The sequence below is a fragment of the Sturnus vulgaris genome, chromosome 7 (genome assembly GCF_052056855.1).
Source record: "Sturnus vulgaris isolate bStuVul1 chromosome 7, bStuVul1.hap1, whole genome shotgun sequence".
Classification (NCBI taxonomy): domain Eukaryota; kingdom Metazoa; phylum Chordata; class Aves; order Passeriformes; family Sturnidae; genus Sturnus; species Sturnus vulgaris.
Window position 1 is genome coordinate 9,685,930 of NC_142249.1, and position 18,472 is coordinate 9,704,401.

Here is an 18,472-nt window from a genome sequence, read left to right on the forward strand (position 1 = left end):
TGAAACACATTTTATATGAGACCCTGATGGTTTATTCCAGTGTTTAATTGTATATGAAAAGCTTTTGTTTGAATTAAGAAAGAGAAGTACTAAAGGGAGAAAAGAAGGAAGGGAAATATGCACAATTTCTTTCCCCACCTGGTTCAGAATAGGTATATAACACAGACGTGATACACAAGTACCAGGCTTAATACACACAAGGCAGTTACCTGGATCAACCTGCACAAAAAAAAAAAAAAAATGCTGCTTTCATGTTAAACCTCTCATCTTCAGTATAAACCACCAGTCAACCAGACTGTTGGACAGGATTTAACATCACAGTACTGTACATCACAGTAAAAAGTATCAGTTCCTTTCTTAAATCAGCTACAAACCCTTGAGATTAATTCCAACTCTATGCAATGTGAAAAGATTACACAGCACCCAATATCCATGGAGGTCTATATTGTGCAACTGGAGACACTGCTCATTTTCCTCAATGAATCTGCAGCATTATTCTGAGGTCCAGCAAACCATTTCCCCAATCTTTCCACGTATAACATTCTTAACTGATACTCTTCAGCTGAGTTCTGTTATTCTTCATTTACAGCTAAAATAATCGTTTTCATGTCTATGAAGATAACATCTATTTCAGATACCATTTATTCCTAACTTGAATCCAAATAACTTGCCTATAAATAACGATAAGACTGATTAATAAGGTAAATACCTATTCAAAGTACTTCCTTAGTTATTTATTCTTTTATGTTTAGGGAATTTAGGGAAATTATGGAATTTTAACCCCAAATACACTTTAAAATTAGTAATAACCACTCCTGCCCCAGATACAAGTAAATGCTTTTGCAAGAATATGACACTTGAAAAAAATCCCCCAGGGAGCAAAGTGCAGGTTTACATCATTTTGGCTCTTCCTCATTAAACCTCTTCCCAAATCCTGCAGTTTTCGAAATTACTTTGTAACATTCTATGTTATGTATATAACCAGAAGCTTTCCATTTTCTTTTTTTGTCCCTTGTTCCTGATGTGGAAAGACCTTTTGTAAAGCTCAATTTAATTTTAAACTTGATATATATATACATGGCAACCATATGTCTTTTCAGCACCTTGACTTACAATTTGTGAACCCTTGTGATCACTCTGTAAATGACAGCAGAGTTTGAGTGTACAAATTACACTATTTTCAGGAACAGGTACTTGGATCTTGAGGCAATTGTGACACCTTATGGTTGTTCCTGTAATAACCTTGAATATTTTAAGGGTAAACAGGTGGAAAAAAGAAAGAGTTAGGGGTTTTAAGTTCTGATTTGGTCACAGGGTATGGGTAACTCACCCACCACCACAGCCCTGCTTGCAGGAGAATTTCCTCAGGACAGGTGATCCCACCAAAACCACTTTATGCTTCAAGAGCCTCCTCAAGCCTCCCTCTGCCAGAAAAATGCTCTGCAGAGTGCCCTGAAAAAGCAGTCACCCCAAACACACTCAGTAAGCCACTGTCACCACAGCAACAGACTGTGACCCCAAACATGGCCAGGAGCGACAGGGACAGCAGCAGAGTTAAGCCAGGACTCCCACAGCAATGTAAATGTGTTGGTGCCTCCTGGACTCACCATGATAGACTTGAACAAATCCAGTCCAGCCTCTCCTCAGGAAGTCTTGCCTATAAACAACAACAACAACAACAACAAAACAAATACACAGAAGTTGACATGCAAAATATCACAACAATACTCACTTTCCACAACATTTCCAGCAGGGACTTAAGACCTCAACCAGTCTCTCAAGAACACTACAAATACCCTGCCTTACCCTCAGGATATGGACTTATCCACAATATTCTTCAGGTAGCTCTCACCATTAGCCACAATGTCTCCAGCTGATTTAACCAATCAAGTTAGGTTTTCTCCTATAAAACCCTTCACTGGAGACTGGGGCAGTTTGAGGAGAAGTGTAATGGCTTAAACAGGTCATTCTCTTTTTCAAGGCTAAATGAGAGACACTCTCTTGAAAGGAGAAGTGATTTCATGATGTCTTTGTTAGGCTTTTTCTAAGAGATTTGAAGTTTCACAGAATCATTTATGTTGGCAAAGACCCTTAGCATCATTAAGTCCATCATCTGGCCAGATCCTGTAGTGCTGTATCTACACTCTTTTCATATGTTTCCAGGGAAGGTGACTCTTCTAGGCATCCTGTTCCAGCAGGGAAATTCTTCCTAATATCCAATCGAAACCTCCTTTGGCATATTTCAAGTCTGTTTTCTCTTCTCTTATTGTCTGGGTTTTTTTGAGAGGGGAGAAGAGATGAACTCCCCCTGACTGCAACCTCTTCTCATGTAGCTGCAGAGAGCTATAAGGGTCCCTGAGTCCTTTTTTTTTTTTTCCAGGCTAAACATTCCTAATTCCAAGAATTTTTGTCAGCGGGCTAGAGCCTGAAAGTATTGTTTCATCACAAATGTGAAAAATGTAGCTGGGGAGATGAAGAAGATGAAATGAGTGTCCTTGTCTATATTATTCAAATGCAAAATAAATATGCAGGTGAGTAGGGAGTTACAACTCTACAGCTGATTTGTGACAGAGAAGGAAGGATCTGGAGACTGCTTCTTGTTCCAATTTGGATACAACCAGCAGTTCTTTGGCTGTGTTTTTGTCGGTGCATACTCGACTTTCTCACTTGGCAGAAATGCATGGCTTGTTTTTTGTTTGGGGAGGAAGAACAGGAAAATGTATTAAACTGGGCTTATTTTAATCGTGGGAGATCATGCACACCATAGTGAAACACGATGTTAATAAAGCCAACGAGCTCTTGGACTGCCCACTTGTCCTTTATTCAATTACTCTTAAAGCAATCAATGTTTGTAAGAACTAGAGTAATGATCTTAATTTTTGAGGTATAGCAAAGGAGCTGGAAAAAAGTCAAGAAGCTTGAGTTATGTTAAGCCTGATATTTCTGTGGTTACTTAGGATTTTTCAAATGAAATATTGTAGACAGTACTGACTTGTGCTAGCTCATAATTCTCGTCTCAGCTCGTTCTAAATCTAATGCTGGATGCAAATTAGAACCAAGTTGCATAAATTTCTAGAAACTAGAAACAAAATAGTTCTTCAGGCTCAGGTGGATTAATCTTTTAATTATGTGTTTTATTTATGATAACCTTCATGTTCTCTGTTTTTCTCAGATCACACGGAAAGGAGGCAACAATATGGGAATAATTTTTCCTTTAAATTGGAAGATACAGTGAGTCATGCCACAAAAGAAATAAATTTCACAGGAGAAGAAAACATTATGGCCTGGCATGACTTATAGTGGAATCACAGTGATGTTAGCAGGAATGTGACTGGCATAAGACAGCAAGTTGTCCAAATAGGCTCAAATAGGCTCATTTTTAGACTAAATTTCTCCTGTGTCAGGCTCCCACCGTGTGCTACTGTGTCTTTACTGATGGATCAAGAAATCACTATTTATTACAAATCTGAGGCAATGCAAACAAGTATGACTGTTAATCAGGTATCCTCCTAGACCTCCAGTGTCTTGTACCTCTTTGTGACTCTGAGCCTAAAAACAAAATCTGAAATTGTTTCCCAGTATTATGCAGACTATAGAATCCAAACTGAAGAAGCAAAGCATTCCATCCTTTCTGAGTAGTGATGTGTGCCAAATGGCTGGGATGGCTGGTTAGCACCGTAAATGTTCTGAGCTGGAAGGGACCTACGAGGATGAGAGAATCACAGGGCTGGAAGGGACCTCAGGAGATCACCCAGTACCACACCCCTGCCAAGACAGGGTCACCTGGAGCAGCTGACACAGGGACACACGCAGGTTTGGAATGTGTCCAGAGAGGGAGACTCCACACCCTCCTTGGGCAGCTGTTCCTGTGCTCTGCCACCCTCGGTGTAAAGAAGCTCTTTCTCTCGTTGAGGTAAAACGTGTGGTGTTTTATTTACATGGCATAAACATGGTTCATCATGTCCCAGCTCTTAGCCTGACACAGGACATCCTCAAGAACCCACCCTGTGCCTGTGAGCATTGTCCCAACACCCCCTGAACCCTGTCAGGCTTGGGGCTGTGACCCCTTCCCAGAAGAGTGGCTGAGTTGGGGTTTATTAATCATTTAATGCAGCCTGGGAGACGCTGGTTTTCTCCCTGACACTTCATTGTCTGTTTTGTGTGTCCTTTAGGATGCAATAGACGCTAAGTATGTGGAAAATCACGCTGCAAAAAGCCAGAGTCCATGAAGGAAACAGCGGAGTCCTGGAAGAATCAATTTTATTGGAACAGAGGGAGAAAGCCCACAGGGCCATACCCCTCTGGAGTCTCTCTCGAGTTTCTGGAGCACATATCCTAAACTTCAATCCTAAATCCCCGCTGCATGTTGCTTTCTGTCTTTTCCCCAGTGGCTGAGGCACTGGCAAGGTACAGCCTTCTACATATTCCTCCCTGAACATGTACCCTCCCCGCATCGTGCATGACCATTAAAATTAGTTTAATCCCCCCTCGGACGAAGAAGTTAATACCCCTAAATCTATTAAGGCTGCATATTTTTCCTAGAGTTCGAAAGCTCAGACTGTGCTTGGCTCTGCAACAAACGTGACCCGCACGCCCATCCTTGCAGAACCTGAGGGGTCCGTTCAGATCGCGTCGCTTGTGAGGACATTGCCACGGAGAGGGAAGGGAAGGGAAGGGAAGGGAAGGGAAGGGAAGGGAAGGGAAGGGAAGGGAAGGGAAGGGAAGGGAAGGGAAGGGAAGGGAAGGGAAGGGAAGGGAAGGGAAGGGAAGGGAATCGCCGCCTTCACCTCGCAGAGAACCGTCCCGCTCCCTCACGCACTCCCCGTCACTAAACCCCGCAGTGACGTCACGCGCATCAGTCCACCCTGCGCCTGGCGTCGCTAACCCCGCCCCTCCCTCAGTGACGTCACGCGGCGCGCGCTGCCTGCCGGGAGGCGATTGGCCGGCCCGCGGCGCGTTCCCATCGTGCCCCGCGGGACCCGTTGCGCCTCCCCCGCGGCGGCGGCGCGGCCCGAGCCCGTCCCGGCCTCTCCCGGCCCTTCCCGGCCCGGCCCGAGCCCCCGCGGGAGCCGCCCAGCCCCGCCCCGCCATGCCCCCCAAGAAGCAGCAGCAGCCGGCGGGGGGCAGCAAGAAGGCGGACCAGAAGAAGAAGGAGAAGATCATCGAGGTGAGGAGGCCCAGGCCGCCGCTCTCCCGCCACGGCCTCTCGCTGGGCCCTGCCGCTCCCTGCGGCTTCCCGGCTGGAGCGGCTGGGGGTGGGATCACAGAGCCGAAACCTGGCTGTTCCCGGGGAAGCACTGGCTTCTCTGCACTGCTTGCACCCAGCCTTAGCCGGGACATCGCCAGGCCCGAGCTGCGTGGGGCCTGACCGTGATTTGACAACACTGCTGTGCTGTCTTCTTTCCTCGCCCTTTCCCGTATTCATCCCGGTGTCCTGGGTGTCCGTGTATTCCCAGAGTCCGGCTCGCTGGTGTGTAGGTTTGTGTTTTTGGGGGTAGGACCAGATGGCCTCCAGATCCCGTCACACCTTCATGATGCGTTGGTTCCTCACTCAGATTTTGTTACAATTTGGCCCGTGTGACCAGATTCAAAAAAAGAACCTGCTAGAGGGGTGCGTGTGTTTGTCTGTCCTGTGTGTGTAAATTTATGCTGAGAGTACAAGCAGGGTAGTTATAGACATTTAAATATTTGCCTAAATTATCGGCATGAAATATGCTGGTCAGGTGAAATACCCGTGTCATGAGTGTGTTCCTTTAAGTCTGAGGTTGCACATTGTTGTTTCTGTGGTTTTTGGAAAGGTCAGGTTAGAGCAGTTGGTTTTGTGTTCTCCTGGCTTTCGAGTTGCTGAGATTCTTGCTGAATGCAGCTGCCCTGGAAAAGTTTTGCTTTTTATTACTAAGAAATGTAGCTAAGAGGGGAAAAGCTGGCATTGATTATTAACAATAGATTTTTATATAAATCAAATACACAAGGATTATCTTTTCCATGCTGTATTTACAGTGGAAATCAAGTGTGTAAATGATAAATTTTCTTTGATTTCTCCAGTTAGCACCAAGTAACACGGAAGCTGCTGTTCATAGGGAAAATGTTGTAAGTGAAAACACCACAACTCTGGAAGCTTGGAGCTGTTTATTTTGTAATTATTTTATAATATCCTTTTGGATTGTTCAGACTTCCAAAACAATATTTGAACTGACTTATTTTCACTGTATGAACATCTGTTACTTTTTCCTCCAAGGAGGAAAATGTTGGTATCAAATCAAAGGCATGGATAAGTTTCTAATGTAGGTATTTGAGTTACAAAAAATAATTTCTGCCTCAGCTACTCATGTGAAAGGAAGCTGTTTTTTTGCGTTTTCTTTTTTTTATAAGAAACTTTTCATAGATTTGGTATAGAAACTTCTTAACAATAAAGCTGAAAATATAGAGGAGGAATTGGTTTAGGCAGTAAACAGAAACTTCATGCAGTGGATTTTAGGAAGTAGAGACGCCTGTCCAGACCTGATATAGGATAAAGACTTAATTTCAAATTAGTACAGTTAGAAAATGAAAAGCTTCTAATACTTGAACATAAAAATGTGGTAATAGTCATCTATATAACATATATCACTTTTCTATCTGAATAATTGAAGATAGAAGTAATGAGTGATTTCAGGCAGACAGAAGAGAAACCAGCAATAGTTATGACTAGTAAGTTGTCCTGTTTTCCTTAGATGTTCCTTGGGTAGTCTCCAAAGACTTCTTGTCCTGTTGCCTTGGGAGGCCTGAGAACGCTGTGTGTCCTTGCTCACACTGACACCAGGGCACGGGGAGGTCTGGTGGTACAAACAAGAGCTCACACAGGGGCCACATTCAGCAGGTTCTGGTGAAAAGCCACTTCTGAAGATGATACGAGGAGCCTAAATTTTGTCCACAGTGTTTTTTGTGTTGCTTGTGGAAATAATCTCTGTTTTACTGGAAGCCTGAGAGGAGTGGCAAGGGTGGTGTTTCCAGTGGTTTGTTTTGTTGGGTTTTTTTTAATTAATGTGGCTGTGTTTATCTCTTGGTTTAGGACAAAACATTTGGCCTAAAGAATAAAAAAGGAGCAAAGCAGCAGAAGTTTATCAAGGCTGTGACTCACCAGGTTAAGTTTGGTCAGCAGAATCCACGTCAGGTAAGTATTTATTGTGGAATGTTTTCCCACTGTGGAGTCAAATCATCTTTCACTGTGTGTACAGATGGTCAGGTACTGGCACAGATCTAGCTAACAGTTGTCATGCAGAGCTTGTCTAGCTGTAAATTATGTACCTGTGTAAAAGCAGTACCAAGTATGGGGGTTTGTTGGTTTTTAGTTTATTGTTTGGTTAGCTTTTGTTGTGAAAAAAGAACTTCATCCCATCCAAACTCAAGTAGTCAGGGTGAGCATTTGTCTCCGTAGTATACTGAGAATAGCATAATTCGTAACTTAAGATATACCTAAAATTAAATTGTAGGTACTCGCTGTCAGCAAAGTACAGTTGCATTCTTTTCTCTGTAATTCCTACCTTATTTGAGAAATAGGGAGCAATTAAATGAACAATAGTTGTTACTAAAACGGGAATTGAAAGAAGATAAAAGTATAAGCCTCTATGTTCTCATTCTTCTACTTACAGAAGTATTTATTGCAATTTTAAGTGGACACAAGTCTGTCAAGTCTCCATCTATTCGGTGAAAAACCTTTGGTCAAAAAACCTGAAATTCTGAGCCGCTGTCTGCAACTTGGCTCTTCTGTATGATTAAATAAAATGAGATACAGTGTTTACATTATACTCATGACATGGATTTAATGGAAATGATCCAGGTCTCTTTTTCCTACAGAGCTAGGGAAGCTAGATTTACACAGCTTTCTGTTCTATGAATAAGCCTGTAAAATAACTACATTTGCGTTAATTCATGATTTTGCAATACATTCCTTGTGTAACAAGGATGAACTAGCATGGCAAGCCCAACTTGAAAAGTAAAGTTGGTATTTGGGTCATTAATAATTTTTTTGTTGTGGAAAAAAAAAGATTCCTTGATGTCACTTCAAGGACGTTGCTGTTATTCAAACAGTTCTGAAACTTGTGTATGAAATCCCTGGATATGTGGCATGTGTACAATTACCAATATGTAAAATAGCCAGCCTAAAATAATGCTATTTCTCAAATGCTGGTAGCTGTTGACTGTTGGATGTCAGCACCAAATTTTTAAACGTGATTATACCTCTTATCTTATAGAATAGCTTTCAGTTAGGATTGTCCCTGACAAAGAACTTTTTAAAGCAGTTTTCCTCATGTCATGAGATTAAAATGGAAATGCTGTCATAGTTTTAGCTTTAGTGGTGGGTGTTTTGGTTTTTATTTTTCCTGTTTTTTTGATTTGTTGTTTCTGTGGTTTTTTTGTTTCTTTGATTTTGGGGATTTCGTTTGTTTTTTGTTGGTTTGTTGTTTTTTTTTTAAGACAAGCTTCATCTTCAAGCTTTTAGAGCACTGAAGAGAAACAAAAGCATTCTTAAAGTACGACTTTCTGTAGTTGACATACGTGGGTCTGTGTTATTTAAAATAGCATTTGTGAACTTTTGGTAGGAAAACTAGACAAGTTGCTAATTCCTTTCTAAAACAATATGGTGTATTTTTGCCAAATTCACCATAAGAACAAAGCTCCTTTTTTAACATTCCACTATACATACTTGTTTGTGGTGTTAGTCTCACTGGCTTCCCAAAAGGACAAGAGTCAGATAAACACAGAATCCAGAAGGGTAGAGAAGATCTCTAAGATCAGTGAGTTCTGCCATTAACCCAGCACTGCCTGTTCACCTCTAAACCATATTCCCAAGTGCCACATCTACACATTTTGAGCATTTCTAGGGATGGTGGGTCCACCAATGCTTGAACCCACCCTTTCAGTGGTGAAATGTTTCCTAAAATCTCATCTAAACATTGTCTGGGGTAACTTGAGACCACTGCCTCCTTTCCTGTCACTTGTTGCCTTGAAAAAGAGATGGACCCCACCTTGCTAAAACCTCCTTTCATGTCTGATCTAAGAATGTTTCTGCCATGTCCTCTTTCATGTGTTTTCATCCTGCTTTGGTATAGACACACACCTGCTCTGACTTATCCAAAAAAGGGTGAGGCAGACTCAGGTATTTTTTTTCCATATATATGCAGTTTTCCTTTCCTAGATGAGCTTGTTTTCCTGTCTTTGGTCCTTAGTTAAGCAATGAAACATTCAGATATTGAGTTGATCCAAGTTGAAATAATGTTCTAAAAGCACTTTCAACTTCTATGGACAGATTTCCTGGAATTTCTACCTGTATAGATCAGAAGAAAGAGCAAAGCAGCATGTAGGGGACTCAAGGGAGGCTTTTTTTGGTGCAGATCTTGAAGTAGTTGCACTGCAAAAGAACAAGAAATTTCGATGTCTCTCACTGGCTTTTCCTGTGAAGGTGCAGTAGGGGTCACTGTGACACTAAAGGTACCTGCCAGCACTCTCCTCTCTGGCAGATTTGCTGTCCCTCCTGTGGGACAGGTCAGTGCCAATAAAGGGCACCAGCTGCACACACAAGAGCAGCAGTTCTGAGCCTTCAGGCATCACAGGTCGTTTCATTCCTGCCCTTGTAAACGAATTTTGAATGATTGGTTATTTTAACGTGCAGTTCATGTGAAGTGAGTCCTGGCATCCTGGTTTATATTTATAGGCTGCTCAATCAGAAAGTGAGAAGAAATTAAAGAAAGAAGATAAGAAAAAGGAATTGCAAGAATTAAATGAGCTCTTCAAGCCTGTGGTTGCTGCACAGAAAATTAGCAAAGGTATGACTAACTGATTTATCTTTATTTATGTCTTCTTATTCATATAACTACTTAAGGTATAATAACCCTTCAAAAACACCAGCTGATATTTTAGTGAAATAGGTGTGACTATTTCCTCATCCACCTAGTGTGCCAAGTATTTTGTCAGTCATGATTTGACATTGTTTTGGGAATTCCTCTGGGGTCTGTAGATCACTGAAATATCAAAAGCTACATTGATGTTGTCAGCACAGCTGACGATACTTGGCTGTGTTCTGATTCATCAGTTAGATGCTTCTGAATGTGTGGCATGATTTTTGTGTGTGTGTGATGGTATTTGTTTAAAACAGTCTGTCTCCCCAGGGAGGCCTGAACATCCAAAGAAAGAATATAAGATCATAACTTTTGTCTTAACAGAAGGCTTGTACTCAAATCAGAACAGTAAATACTTTGCAGTTACTTGTATCTAACCTCATAATGAGCAGTAGCCTTTGGTTTGGATCTCTCTTGAGGTTGGTTATTGAACAAAGAAGTTTTGTGACGTTACCAAGTTATTACTTATCGATCTTCTGGAGCTTCTGTGCAATAATTTTTGACAAAAGAAGCATGATTTTCATACATTTCAAGCAAACCTGGTATTTACTCATTGTGGCACTGATCAGCAGCAAAGGACACTTTTCTGTTTGTGACCTGCAGCTTTCTGTATCAGTTCTCTCTAAATCAAGCAGTTTTTGACTTTGAGTTATTTCAGAAAACTAATATTAATTGGATATTTAGATTGCATTTTAAACAGTTATTGCTGTACATATTGAAATCACTTTCAGTCAAAGCAAAAGTGAAGCATCATGTGAAAAACTAAAGCCTAAAATCTTCCTTGAGAACTTAATTTACCACGACAAGTAAAGTATTTCTGATTTAGTCTCATGTCTCATAAATACTTAGACCTGCTTCTTTCATTGCTTTTCCTAATGACTTCTTAATGGTCAAATGATTCTTTAGTGGGATGATTTTTACTTAAACTGTAGTTAGGGTGATTGGATAGTTCATACTAGAGCAACAGTTGCTTATTTTGGGGTCTCTGTTTGGCCATTTTCTTTCTAGTCTTAAAAGAGGACAGTGGTTTGAGTGAGTGTGGGTTAAATTATTGTAATTTATTGTAGTGTATTGTTGATCTATTAGGAAAAGGCTGACATCCAGAAGATACTTTACTGTGTACTAGAGGCAAGAATAGCTTCATGTATAGGGAAGAAGTTGCACAGAGTGGTCTCTGATGTATTGTAATACACAAATGAATAATTTACTCAGGCACACCATATTTCTTTAAATAGTTTAGTGGCAGCTCTCATACTTAATGTAAATACCATGCAACAAAAGTAAATTTGGCATGTTCAGGACATGAATTATGTACTTACCATGAACACTTCAAATAACTTTTAATTTTAAAACATATTTTCATTCTCTACATATCCTCGATATTCTCAGAATTTCTAATATATAACTTTTGCTTAAAAATAATATTAAAATATAGAAACTTTCTTTGCTCAGGTGCTGACCCAAAATCTGTAGTTTGTGCTTTCTTCAAGCAAGGACAGTGCACTAAAGGAGACAAGTGCAAGTTCTCTCATGATTTGTCATTGGAAAGGAAGTGCGAAAAACGAAGTGTCTACATTGATGCAAGAGATGAAGACCTTGAAAAAGGTATAATAATTGTAGAAAATTACTACTAAGCTATTCTGATGCTGAAACTGGAATTTTAAAATTAAGAGTCTTTTATATTGTGGTTATGATCCTGAAGAGCAGCTATTAAGGCAACCCATGCCTTTGAACCACGTTCAAAGTTCTGAACAGCACTGAAACTTTCTCCAAGTGTGCTCTCAAAAATGTCCTTTAGACCTCACCTAGAAAAAGAAGTATGACCTACTCATAGTGATTTTTCACTTGTGCAGTGTCATGTGTTCTGTCATACAAGTCAGAAGTTGGACAGTATTTGACTTTTCTTGCAGTTGCTATTTCCCTCTTAAGCTCTGTAGAAGGGAAGTGCAAAAGGAGGAAGTGCAGTGAGCACCCAGAGTTGCCTTCCAGAGCTGCTACAAGTGTTTGGCCAAACATGCAAAGCTCTACCTTTAGGGATACTTTGCAATTTTTTCTGTAACTTTTCTCTCCCCAGATGACTTGTTGGCTAAGTACTCTGGATCTTACTTTTATTTAGCAAGGATTAGAGATTGTATAGAATTCGTTTTTTTCACATTTCCTCGTGTCTCAGTCTTTATTTGAATTCTAGCCTCTGGCATCCTAAATGTATCTGATGGGATCCCACAGATCCACTGCTAATGTTGTTATTGGTGATTTGCTTCTTTTGGTGGAACCTTCTTTTAACTTTTAACACAGATAATTTGGTATTATCTTTTTCAAGCCTCAAGTTAGATTAGGTGTACTTCTGGATTTTATCCTCCAACCTTCTCTTCTATTCAGTTGTCTTGTTTTTCTTATTTTGCCTTGTCCACACTCAGTACTGTACAGATGGAATGACACATTATTGAGTGTTTAACTAAAGCACACTTTATGCATTTAAAAGTTAAAATTTCTAGGGCTTTTGAGGTAATTGTCTTTTGAGTGGCATAGGAGAGTTTGAAAACAGTATTTTAAGAACCTGAATTTATTTTCCCTTGTATAAGCTACTTAAAATGTAAGAATTGCATATTAAAACTGTTACTGGGCAGAAAAGCAGCTTGCTGGCAATGTTCAGTACTTGGAATATTTTGTGAAACCATCTGTTTCTGTTGTTTTGTGAAACCATCATGCATCTGTTGTCTTTTTCTAGATACAATGGACAACTGGGATGAGAAGAAGCTGGAAGAAGTGGTGAACAAGAAGCATGGTGAGGCGGAAAAGAAAAAACCCAAAACCCAAATAGTATGTCTTCTTTTCTTTTTTTTTCTTTTTTTTTTTTCAGTTGAGCTGTACTATAAGGAATTAAGTGCAGTCCAGTCTGGCATTAGATGTGTTTATCATTATGTAAAAATTTAGAATGGAATATTACAATAATAATATTCTGAGTAGATGGAAAATGAAATGATAGTATTTCTAGTAAAATGTTTTAAAATTAAAAAAACAAAACCACAAAGGAAACCATAACCCACCCAACAGCTCTTTTCAGTCCATAAAGTTTTCTCATGTGCATTACAAATGGATAGTAGGTGAAGTGTTTTATAGAAATGTTCAAGATTTCAGCAGCATATCTAATGCATCCTAATTGCTTAGAAAATCCAAGTATTGTGATTAGTGAAGTCTGTTATTGCAGTGGCTGTGATATATATTGACTTACCTATGTACTGAGTGACATACAAGCATTATAGGCTTTTAAATGTTCTCCTAATTTATGAACTGAGAGTAATTTGTAGTTCCTGGGCTCTAAGTTCAACAATATTTTTAGTTCTGCACTAAATGGCATAATGGGTTAATCCCTTTTTCATTCCTTGGGACTATTTCACATAATTTCCAATAAGAAATAATCAAATAGTCTATTGATACCACCTATATTTGCAAAAGTTAAACATTGCTGTGGCTAAATATAAACTATGAGTTGCTTGCTAAGAGTCCTAGAATGGCATCTTTACCTCAGGATCCAGAGCTGGAAGGTTGAACAACATGAGAGGCAGATGCAATTTAAAACTGCAATCTGTTGTTTAAAACTGCACCAATGTTAGTGAGCAGAGAGAGATATGCTGCTGGTTTTACAGGAGTATTCTTTAATTGGGATCATATTGAGGCAGGAAAAGCTGTTGACTACATGAATTCTAGATACTCAGTTTCACTACTTTGTTACTGTTTTTAGTAGCAATGCATTTCACGTGTTCCTTCTCTTCCGAGCACAGCTGACTTGGACTTACTGAACTTCTGACATGGATGGAAAGAGGACACGGTGCTAACAACCAATTTTTTTTATCCAGGTCTGCAAATACTTCCTTGATGCTATTGAAAACAACAAATATGGATGGTTTTGGGTCTGTCCGGGTGGAGGAGACAACTGTATGTATCGCCATGCCCTCCCTCCAGGCTTTGTATTAAAAAAAGACAAAAAGAAGGAAGAAAAGCAAGATGAAATTTCATTAGAAGATCTAATAGAAAAAGAGGTAAAGTTGTCAGACAGGTACCTTTTGGTGGTAGTTGTTTTCATTACTCTGAAGAGACACATAAAAAATTTTTTAATTTTTGAATTTTTAATAAAAAGCTATGAGATGTTTTTAGAGCTGTATGAAGTGGGGTAAAGGATGCATAGCATTGATTCATGTTGTTTAGAAACTATTACTTAGTGAATAGAATTAACTATAGCTGCATACTTAGTGCAGCTGTTGCTTACTCTTATTAGGAGACTTCTATTTCTTAACTGCTGTTTCTCATTTATCCATTACAACTGCTTCTGTGGCTTTTCTCATCCCCAGCTCACTGTCTTAGTTCTCCAGTAACTCTCTAATGAGGCAGCAACACCAAGAGCACAAGGCCTTCTGAAGGTGTTGCTGCTCTTCTTCTTTCTGTCACCATTGCTTGGCAGTGTCACTTTGAGCAGAGCTGAGCTCTTGTCTTTCCTTTATTTCCCCCTCTACTTTTCTTACTAATTTTCATGCCAATTCATCTCACTAACTGGAAAATTGCACGTTGAGTCTTACGTTAAGAAAATGATGCATGTATAAGAGTCAAGAGGGAGTTGGACAGAAATGTTTTCAACTAGTTTCTGGAAAAGAGTAATTAAATATCAAATTTGTTACAGCCTTTGGAAAGAGTTTCTAGCATTAATCAGTCTCTTTCCTTGACAGCGTGCTGCCTTAGGACCAAATGTTACCAAAATTACTCTAGAGTGTTTTATTGCATGGAAGAGAAGAAAAAGACAAGAAAAAATTGATAAGGCTGAACAAGATATGGAGAGGAGGAAAGCAGATTTTAAAGCTGGCAAAGCATTGGTGGTAAGTTTTACAGTCCAATTCTTAATGTAAGGAGAGCAAGTAAATAAAGTTTGGTGAAGAGGTAGCTGGCCTGAAATTCGTTTGCTTGTTATTGTGTGCTATTTTATTTTCTTTTTTTTTTGTGGCTTGTTTGTTTGTGTGTTTTGTAAGCAGTATAAATTCCATGAAGTGATAACTGAAGGTTTCTTTTATTGTGAGTAGATCAGTGGACGTGAAGTTTTTGAGTTCCGGCCAGAGTTGGTTGATGCAGATGATGAAGAAGCAGATGACACCCATTATGTTCAAGGAGCAGGAGATGATGATGAGGTAAAGGAAACAGGATTAAATCAAGGAATATTTTAATTGACATTTTCCAAACCTGAATGCAGTTTGAAAGCCCTTAAAATGAAATTAATAAGCTTGGTTCTTAATACTGCCACAGAGTATATTTTATCAGAAGGTTCCTGTTGAAGATGACTCCTGTTGAAGGTGCAGAAGTGAGGATTTTTGTGGAAGAGTAATTCATGGAGAGCATCTTGGTTTATTTTCTAGAGTGAAGACCCTGTGTGCATAAACGATGTAGATTTGAACCTGTATGTCCCCAAGGCAGTAGAGGAGACTGGCATTACAGTGGCTAGTCCAGAGAGATTCAGCACATACACTTCAGTAGAAAAAGATGGTGAGTTACTCTTTTTTCCTGTTACCATAGCTGATGATCCAGACTTGCATATTAACCAGGTACATGCAATTTGGCCAATATAAGTCTGCTAGAATTTCAAATAGAGTAGCTTGTTCATAATTTCAACATTTGAAAGCATGTTTAGTAGGATTGTGAATTAAGAAACTTGTGACATTGAAATGCCTAAGAATTATGTTTATTTTCAGATAATAAATTAAGTGAAGCTTCTGGTGGCGATATAAACAACAGCGAGCAAAATGATTTAGACGAAGATAATGATGGAGATGGGGAATTAGAAAACGGAGTAATTGATGCAGTTCCAGTTGATGAAAATCTCTTTACTGGAGAGGACTTGGATGAACTAGAAGAAGAACTAAACACTCTTGATTTAGAAGAATGAACTAAAAAGCTCCAGTGAGGAATTAAACCTATGTGACAAAGAGAAAACTGACTACATTTTTTCTCCTTTTTGAATAGAATTCTTAAACAAGATGTTTATGGTTATGCAGCTGAATATGGTGGGCACGTGATATACCAGGAATGTTTTCCTTCAATCTCATCTACTCCAGTCTTGACTATGCTCACAGTAAAATGTTCAGAGTAGTTCAGAATTACCCGACAGCTGAATTTGCAGACAGTGAGATTACAACTTTCAACTAAGAGTAGGAAGTGTAACTGCTTTGCCAGTGTGCAAGTGGGCAATTTGACATCAGGTACAGTACAAAAATCCAAGTATACATTCTTCTCGAAAACTGCATTTTTATTAGTGATTGTGTTGATTTAGAAACTGCCTTGAAGTGGTTTTTAGGCAGGATACTCTAATGGAGCTGATGCAGATTATGCTTCTTTAAGTGGTGATTAGCTTTATTTGATCAGCTGGATACTGAAGATTGTGAACTGATACTTCATACAATACAGTACAGTGCCCTCTGTTTAAAATGTTTTGGACTTTCCCACCACCTTTTGCCAATAAATCTGTAAATAAAAATTATCAACTTTAAAATACCTGTGTTGATTTTTCTCTGCTAAGTTAGGATATCATACCAAACTGTTAAGAACTGGGTTTTCTGATAGAGTGGTAGATGTTTTTCTCTGCAGTCTTGACACAGAAGTGATGATGTTGGCTTCAGTTAAATTTGGGCTACCTGCAGTTACAGTTTTTTTTGTCTACTCTTGATGCAGTGTAAAATTCAGCAGCCAGCTTTTCTCCCTTGCTGTTCTTATTCCCTGCCCGCCCATTAACTGATGTAATACCTGCTGTACATCACTGACTGCTATTCCAGTCTCATTCTCTCCCCACTGTCTTTTGTAGATTAGTGAAGACTTCAGGCTCTGCAGAGCAGGGATGTTACAGTCCAAAACATGCCTGTCATCCCTTTGGTGTCCTCTAAATAACAGGAAGTTGTACAGGGGTAAGTTGCCTCAGGTGCTGTACCCTGCAGACTGCACTAAAGTCAGCGTGTCCTTTTCCAATGGATTGAGTGTCTGCCATCAAGATTTCTCAGCAGTGGTGCTTTTCCAGGGGGCATTAGGCTGTGCCTCCTTGCCAAACTCCTGTGGTGTCTGCCACACTACTGCTGTACTAATGATACCCTTTGTATCATTAGTCCAATTGATTTTTCTAAACCTCTTCAATCACTTTTTCCAGACCAGTAAGAGTTATGGCATTGTTAGTGAGCTTTCCCAAGCTGCTTTTGGTGGTAATGTTAGCTTCACTGGTTATTTCTGGCACTGCTGAATTGAATCGTGTATCTTGAATGCTATTTCTAAAAGAGCAGACTAAGAATTTTTGGCCTTTTTTGGATCTTTGTGGAATTAGGTTTTTCCTGTAGGAATAGGAAGCGGTGCTTGGGAGAAAGAGGCCTACTGAAATTGACTTCTAAATGTAAGTGTTTAAGGAAAAGCTGCACTATCAGATATAAATATTTATTTATGCAGTTTTTTCTCCTGTGGCCATACATATATAGAGTTGATGGATTATTGTATTATACTGGCCAGCAATAGGATACCTGGCTATCAGGACACTTAAGAATGCAATTCATTTGAATGTATGTTGCATAATTTTTCAAAGTTGTATATTTTAAATGGGAATAAAAGTAATTTAATCATTATCAAGGATGAAAATGGCTATGTTTTGTGTCTTAGGGGTTGGTTTATTGTATATAGTACTCATTTTGATAATACTTAGCTGTTTCACTGATGTAAATAGCTTAAATCTTTGCCAACATTTTGTTCATGTTACTTCAATTTTACAGTGGAGGAATGGCATTAATTTCAGCTAATAAAACACTGATGGATAGGCAGAGAGTGCCTCTGGGCTCTCTTGGGTCTAAAAGGATAGTTGTGTTGCACAACTCCTTTGTACAGGTGGCATTTAAACAGTCACCTTGCATAGGAGTGAAATCCATTGAACATCCCTAAGTTAGCTGAAGAAAAGCTGATTTTCCTAGGCAGTAGCTGTTGACAGATGACTGCACATGGGCAGGAAACAATAGCTGGCTGTCCCTGTTTGGTTTTCACTCTCTTTCCTCTCCACTTAGTCTGGCACAGCTCCTGGCTGGACTTGCTCTGCCCAGATTTCCAACCATGAAAGCAGGCTGACTGCTCTTCAGGAGCCCTTTGTCAGGGGAGCATTCAGATTTCTGAGGGTGGGGAAGCATATGCTGTTACATGTTACTTCTGCTTTCCTATGGGCTGCTAAAAGTTCTTCTGGTTTAAAGAACCTTGGGTTTGTAGCTAATGGGGTTTCAGTCAATGAATGCTCAATTGAAAATGAAGGCTAAGGTGAATTATTAATATTGAGGAAATGAGCAGTGCACCAGAAGGGAGTTCACTTGGATGTGACATCACTAAGTTGTTCTTACTGATGCACATTTCCTGAAGTTATTCTGATATAAATCCGATGAGTCATTTCTGGAACAATGAGAGATAATCTCAATCCAAAAATAATGGTATCCTCATTTCAGTGACTACCAGTCTGTATGGGTCAAAAATACAGTATTTCACTGTTAAAAGAGCAGGCAGGCTCAGTTCAGAACTGAGGGTTGATATCAGGCTGTAAAGCATCA

General features: G+C 39.6%; 1 protein-coding gene across 1 annotated transcript; it reads left to right on the forward strand.

Moving 5' to 3' along the window:
- The first annotated feature begins 4,918 nt into the window (after positions 1-4,918).
- On the forward strand, positions 4,919-17,515 carry ZC3H15 (zinc finger CCCH-type containing 15). Its single transcript, XM_014880955.2, has 10 exons — positions 4,919-5,167; positions 7,052-7,153; positions 9,695-9,806; positions 11,331-11,483; positions 12,607-12,698; positions 13,736-13,918; positions 14,600-14,746; positions 14,948-15,052; positions 15,278-15,404; positions 15,611-17,515. The coding sequence occupies exons 1-10, from the start codon at positions 5,090-5,092 to the stop codon at positions 15,802-15,804; spliced, it is 1,293 nt and encodes a 430-aa protein (XP_014736441.1). The 5' UTR covers positions 4,919-5,089; the 3' UTR covers positions 15,805-17,515.
- Positions 17,516-18,472: the final 957 nt, after the last annotated feature.